The 7,526-nt window shown below is 31.6% G+C and overlaps 1 protein-coding gene across 1 annotated transcript; it reads left to right on the top strand.

Moving 5' to 3' along the window:
• The first annotated feature begins 1,758 nt into the window (after positions 1 to 1,758).
• On the top strand, positions 1,759 to 7,314 carry LOC118053842 (uncharacterized). Its single transcript, XM_035065234.2, has 9 exons — positions 1,759 to 2,000; positions 2,555 to 2,645; positions 2,742 to 2,802; positions 4,132 to 4,209; positions 4,616 to 4,689; positions 5,688 to 5,801; positions 5,893 to 6,000; positions 6,826 to 6,864; positions 6,983 to 7,314. Exons 1-9 carry the CDS (start codon positions 1,900 to 1,902, stop codon positions 7,067 to 7,069), a joined length of 753 nt encoding a protein of 250 aa, XP_034921125.1. The 5' UTR covers positions 1,759 to 1,899; the 3' UTR covers positions 7,070 to 7,314.
• Positions 7,315 to 7,526: the final 212 nt, after the last annotated feature.

A 7,526-nucleotide genomic window follows, 5' to 3' on the forward strand; every position in this document is an offset into this window, starting at 1 on the left:
AATCTATTTTTAATGATTTTCCCTTTCCTCTTCTAACACAAACTGAAAAATGAATAAAATTTTCCAAACTAAACTCGATTTTACCTTTTTCAAAAAAGTATAAAAGTTCAAAATCACCACCATCAATTTTGATGTCAATAGATTCATTGTAGAGAGGAGAGTTCAATGAAGTTGGTTTTGTTTTTAAAATATATTTAAAAAATAGATCAAGAATAATTAAATTTATTTTTATTGGTTTGATTTCTGATTTTCAAATTAATTAGATGGTATATTAAGGTTGGAAATGATTTCATAGAGGTTTCTAGTTTTTTTCTTTCTTCTTTAGGAATTTTTAGGCTAAAATAGTTGAAAGTTTAGGTTTTTAGGGTTTCAAAAAACCTTGATTTTTTAATAACTAAAGATGACCAAAATTTAAACAAGAAGACAAGGTTGTATGCTTAGTTGGGCAACACATCCTTTCTCAATTGAATCAGGACAAACAACATATCTTGGTCATCATTTGAAATAATAAAAAATAAACAAGAAAGCCAAGTATGCAGACTTAGCCTTCCAAACCAATACGCATCTAGTGTGTTGTTATTTTTAAGCCAATCACATGATTATCCTTCTAAACCTATGAGACTTTTTTGTTAAATAACTTTTAACATTTCTTTAACATTTTTAATTTTAGAACAAAATTATCTATAAAATAAATTTATTAAAATGACATTTGAATAATTATCCAATTATAAATAATTTTATATTAACCCAATATGCATAATTTATTTAAAACAATTCATTAATATTAATAAGAAAAAAACTATCTATTTTTTTATATCTTTTTTATTGTAAACATTTTATATAATATTCTTACATTCATTGCTCTTCTATTTTTTTTTCTTTAATATTCATGATTGTTTTATTGAAACTTGCTTTCATGATTTCTATTTAAAAAATAATTTTTCTAATAAGAAAGTATTTTTCTAAAAAAAAAAAACATGAATAAGGAAATATATTTTTTTATTAAAAAGATACACCTTTTCCTCTTTAATTCAAGTCATTTGAATTTTTACAAATATATTCTCTTGAGTACTCATTAGTTTTTATTCAATAAATCATTTAGCTAAAAAACAAAAGACATGTTATTGTCAAAAACAAATTACATGAATAAGAAAAATACATTTTTCATATAGAATTTTAAAAATTATCTTTTTTACAAGTATATTTTTTAATTGTCATATAATTAAATAAAAATAAATTTTAAAAAGTGTCATGTGATAGGTTGTTTATTTAAAATTTAATTAATACTCTTTCTCTCTCTCATTTATTTGTTTTATTTTATTTAACTTTGCTTTAATTTTTTATTTAAATTTTAATTAATACCCTTTTTTATTTTCAAATTGTTTACTTCATATTTGTTTTTTAAATATAGTTAATCTTTTTAATTGCTTTTATTTTATTTTATAGTGCTTCAAATAAATATTATAATTTATCTTTAAATCTTTTCCTTTTTATTTTATATATATATATATTTATAAAAAAAAATCATTCTGTTTTTAGCATTAATAATTAATCTCCAAGATCAAATAAATAAAAACATATAAAATAAAATAAAAGATGATCGATTATATATTTGCATGCTCACTCATTTTCTGCTTTTATAATACTAACACTTTTATAAATTATAAATTAACCTGAAATCCTATACACTGCCTAGCGCGGGTTACACGACTGGTTTTTTAAATCTAAAAATACTAATTTTTACTAACATTCAAATTTTAAGAATCTAACTACATTTTATTTAACTAATCAATCGTTTAACCAAAGAGAACCTCCAGTGACGAAAAACGTAGGAAAAGATAGACAGAGAAGCAAGAGACAAGAAAAGAGAGAGCGTAAAAGCAGCTAAAAGCGAGCGCGATGGGAGATACAAGATCCTCCGCCACCGCCTACGATGATTTGCTTCTCAAGAGCTTCTTCGCAGAAGTTAGCGAAGTCGAGCGAGATAACGAAGTCGCCAGGTCTCTCCTCTCTATGCCCCTCTCTCTCCCTGTATTTACTTATTTATATTCATGTATGTATGCATTTGAATCATAATTTGCCACTTAATTAGGGTTTTCTAGTTTATGATTTTGAATGAAAACTGAATTTCTCATTCGATTTCACACATGTAAACGCCTATAATTAATCTACTTGTGATTTGTATATTTCTATTGCTTTTCGATCGAATGATTATTTTGATATGTAAATTATAGAAGTGAGATTTTGAAATTTGTGCATGAATATTAATTTTGAGAAACTAAAATAGTAGTTTTAAACGTTAGGGAAGGATAAGAGTTGAAAGCTTTAGCGATGGAATAGTTAGAGATGACCAATTCATCTGTGTAGGATTATTTTACTTGAATTTTTCGTTTGATGATACTCTTTGAGTAATGCGATGGTCTTTGAACTATTGATTATATCATCGCAATCGGCCTCTCGTCATGCTTAAAATGTTTACCTCTCATTTGGCAGAATTTGTTTTATTCTCTTCTAATTTTGTTCTGTCTCTTTGGAAAAATTTTGAACTTTTTAGGATTCTTTCATGCTTCAAGTTAAATCCATTTGAGTATCTAAATTTACCATTTGAAGCATCTCCAGAGGATCTCAAAAAGCAGTATCGTAAGGTAACTGTTTTTGATAGGTTGGAATTTAATGTTATTATTATTACATTCATTATTTTTGTGTCTTATTCACATGCGCTATGTCTAATTCATGTGCAGTTATCTTTGTTGGTTCACCCTGATAAGTGCAAGCATCCGCAAGCAAAAGAAGCTTTTGCAGGTAAATTAGTTGTGCATAATATCTTGCATGGTTTGAAAGTATGAATATTGTGGTTGGCTTATTTTATTTTAGCATATGGGTTTTCTATTTACAAACTGGAAATGACAACTTTTGCATTGACTTGAAAAGATTTCAACTCCAACTCAAGTTCTTCTGCTGTGGTTTTGACAAGTCAAGTTTAGAACTGGAAAAACTGGATTAGCCCAAATATTTTGAACCAAACCAAACCCGACCCAAACTAACTTGGGCTTAGCTCAATCCATCATATTGCAAATGGAATGGATGGATCAAATTCACAGACCAGATCCAAAACAGCAAGTTCATATGCATCATTTTGTCAATAGGGGACTGAGTTAACTTGGTTGCAACTCAAAATGTAAGCAAGTGGGGCCATGTAAAGAAGCTTGGTTTTTGGACCAGAGTTCACCCAACCTATCACACCCAAAAATGTCAGCCTTTGTAGAACTATACATTTTGAGAAAACCTGGTTAGTGCAACCGGAACTGTTATTTTCTGATGTGAAGTGTAGATAAATTATGTGAAGTTGTAAGTTTTATAATTTTCTGTGGAATCATTCTCTGGCATAATGAAACTGGCATACTGTCAAGGTGCAGAGGATTTGAAGTAAAGGGGAATCATTAAATGATGGCATATTGATGGTAATTTGATGTTGTCTTGGTGTCATGGTTGAAAGATGGGCAGGACAATGTTGGATTAGGCATCAGATAATTTTGTTACTCTATTAAGACCAGCTTTGGTAAAGCTCTTGGAAGCTGTATGCACAACAACTGATAATTGACAAGTTCTGTTCTTCACAATGGTCAAAATTAGTCATTATTTAAGAACGTTTTCTATTCAGATTAGATTACAATGCTTGTGGTCCTCCACAACAATATTCTTCTGTCATTTAGGCACAGTGATGCAAGAGTTACAGTGGCAGAAAGCAGAGAGGTGCAGGGAACCTCTGCAGGAGGACTCTGAAGGATTAAAAATGATGTATAGGGTTTTGAAACAGAATCAGAAATTTGAAGAATGACCTGACTGGTGTGGTTGTGGGTTTTAGACTTTGTTTATGTTGTGCTAGCCTTAACTATAATCATCAAGGAGACTCATTTCAATATGCTGTGTATTTTATGGTTGTTTGTGATTTTTTATAATCATTTCCTGATGACTTTTTTATTGGAAATTTTTATATTGAGTGAACTGTGAATGGGTAAGGAATAGCAATCTTAAACATGCATTATGTAAAGATACATAACTATGCACTTGTTTCCTTCTTGAAGTATTCTTTAATGATTCACTCACATGGCATTGTTAAATTGTTTGCAGCATTAGCAAAAGCCCAGAAACTCTTACTTGATGAACAAGAAAGAGATTATGTTCTTGCCCAGGTTAATGCAGCTAAAGGTTAGTGCTAAAGGTTTTATAATTTACTTTCGCCTTTCTGTTTTAATGGACTGTAAACAATTTTTCTTGAAAACGAGAAGGGAAATTTTGTTGGGTGGTTTCATGTTTGTTTATGCATCTTGTTTATTTTCCTTTCCCCATTCTTCATTGCTGGAACATATATCCTGTATGTACCTTCCATCTATGTGGAAGGTATATTTGGGCCATAATTAAGATGTGTTTGCATTTTCTATGTGAGTATTGCTGCTGTAGCAACATTTGAAGGGGTTTATACTGAAATATTAAAAAACGTGGCTGTGCTCTTTGTTGTCCTCTTCATGTTGAATGGGAGCATTTCTGTTCACTTTGTTTCATGTTCTTTCTTTTTTTCTTTTGTGGTTATAGATAAAGTAATGTGAATTTGCAGAAGAACTTCGAGCAAAGAGGAAGAAGCAGTTGAAGAAAGATACAGCCTCCAAAATAAAGTCAATGGTTGATGAGGTCTGTGAGTTTTAATTATATTTTTTCCCTTGATTGCATTTTGTATTTGTGCCTATAGATCATTCTTGATGCACAAATTGGAGTTTTAAAAATGAACTATCTTTTAAGTTGGATACTATAGGTTTCGAGCAAATGGGTGATTACATGTTGAATGCCTCCTCTCGGAAAAAATTTGGTAAAACTACAATCACTTTCAACTTTCCAAAAACTTATCAAAACCCTCTGGTTGTCAAATACTTAAAAGAGAGGTTTCTATCAAGTTTTACTTAGCAGTTGAAATTTTGAGTTATTAATCAAAGCCAGAAACTTTTGGATAGCGTTGGTACTTTGCTATACCCTACTTCAGAACCGAGTATTACCTTAAATTAATTGCTACAAAAAAAATGCTATCAGTCGCATTGTTGCTAAACCTTGTTGCCAAGGTAGAACAATAGTTGTGGAATAAACATTATTGCCTGACCTTCAGAAATGAGAATTGACAATAGTTTTTCACATTACTACTTTCATGTTTCGACAATCAAAAGTTAATTTGTGATGCTGGGATTTTTTTGCGTGTTGATTCTCATCTTACCATAGTGTCATGTTTCCTTCTCACCACTTTACTCCCTTTCCATCTATAAAACTTTTTGTTTCTTTTACCTGTATTGTTTATTGCCATTTCAGAGTTAAATTGAGTTGGTAAATTTTTATTTTCTCAACTATACATTTGTTAACAGTTTGGCGGATATATTGAAGGGGAAGATTTCTATCTGATAGCTTCATTAATATTGAGTTAGCATCTTTTACTTTCCAATATACCTAATAATCTTGCCATGTTTGTTTGGAGTTCCTGGTATCTTTGAAGGGATTGTTCTTGTTTTTTTTTAAAGAAAGTAGTTACTGCACCAGCAGTTCTTCAACCATAATTTGTCATCTATGGAACTGAGCCTCTTTTTGCTCCTTTTAATTTAAGGGTTGTATGTTGAAATCTTGACTTTTATCCCTCTTTATGTGAACAGGGAAAATATGATCAGCAATATGAATGGTCAGAAGAGTTCCAGCAGGAGCTCAAATTGAAGGTTCGAGAAATTTTAACTGATCAAGAATGGCGGAGGAGGAAAATGCAGATGAGGGTATGCTGGAAGATCTGTTATTTTCTCATTTCCTGCAAGTGCTCTTGTTTAAAGTCACACGCTTTCATGATCCTCTTTCTTTTGTTATTAGATATCAGAAGAGGAGGGTAGATTGAAGAAGGATGAAGAAGAACAAAAGGAGATGTGGAAAAGAAAGCGTGAGCATGAGGAGCAGTGGGAAGGAACAAGAGAAAAGAGGGTTTGTTTCTGCATTTGTTTCAAAATCTAATTCCATTTGGTGACATTTAAAAAACTTACGAGTTTAAACTGTTTCTTCCTCAAATATGTGTTTTGCTGTTCAGTTGTCCAATTATATCTAAGGGTTCCGGTATCTGATGGATCTAAATTCTCTGAGTAATAGCATTCAATAAGTGCATAACTTGAAATATCTTATTGCATAAATTTGATTTCATATTTCTAACTCTATCTTGGAAAGCGGGTAAGGCCTATTGAATGGAGAAAGTTATCACCCTGCTGATTCGGTTACTAGGAAAAGAAAACCCACCATTGTGTCACCATCCTCTCTTGCCATTCTCTTTCTCACAAGTCCATGCCTGATCATTCTTCTTGTTTTCACAAAATTATCACTGTTGTCCGCACCAACCACCATTTCCTTCCTTCTGAACACTCCTTATAGGGTGGGCATTAAATTCCTTTGGTTAAATAATTTACATAGATGCACATCATGCATGCACTGCATGAAAGCATATGCCTGTGTTAGTGTAGATATGGATGAGGCAAAAATAGGTGGCAGTAATTAATTTATATAGATCGTGAGAGTATGAGCTACAGTTCAAACATGAGATGGAAATCTCACCTGTGTAGCTATGACTTGGGCATCATCATCTCCATCCTTTCTTCTTATCTTTTGAAAATTTCATGTTTCGTATTTCTTCTACTTCTTACCCCTCAAAAGCAGAATGGTATGTATTGAGAAATGTTTGCTCTACCAGTTATAGAGATTTTTAGCTTTTTATCATTATGTGGCATCACATTGATTATTATTGTTGTTATTGATCATCAGGTTTCAAGCTGGAGAGATTTTATGAAGACGGGAAAGAAGGTGAGACTAAATACTGATTTTGTTGAAGCCTAGATGGGCAACAATTTCTACTTGTGTTAGTTTTAGCAAGCAATAAAAACAGGCCTGAAACTTCTCTTCTTTCTAACTCTGTTTGCAGGGGAAAAAGGGAGAGATTCGACCACCTAAGCTCAAGACTGAGGATCCCAACAAATCCTATGTTCAAAGGCCTGTAAAGCGAGGTTAATCGTAGCTATGACATAACAACCGAGTTTCCTGGGAGTTGAAGGAGGCTTTGAGTGCAGGTATAAAATTGAATCAGTCCATGTCTTGCCTGTATAAAATACATGATTGAATTGGATATTAGGCTTTTGTGGAGCTTTGTCTTGTGTCTTAAAGTGAACCAAAATCCTTGTTAAGGCTTTCTAGATCTTAATTGTCAGGATACAGTTACGGATGCTTATATTACATTTAGTGATTTTAGAAGGCTAATTGGGTCGTGGGATTAGTTGTAGAGGGTAATTATCCAGTGGTTAGCTATTTTTGTATTTTTGTTTCCCTTGAGCTTATGAAATATCCATTTAAAAAAAAAAAAAACTTTTGGCATACTTGATGTTTCAAGTGTGGATATTAGATTTTAGTGCAGATGTTATGCATTTTTTTAGAAAAATTAACAAAACTTTTCTGTAACTCCAAAAAAAAAA

This window comes from Populus alba, chromosome 9 (genome assembly GCF_005239225.2).
Source record: "Populus alba chromosome 9, ASM523922v2, whole genome shotgun sequence".
Classification (NCBI taxonomy): Eukaryota; Viridiplantae; Streptophyta; class Magnoliopsida; order Malpighiales; family Salicaceae; genus Populus; species Populus alba.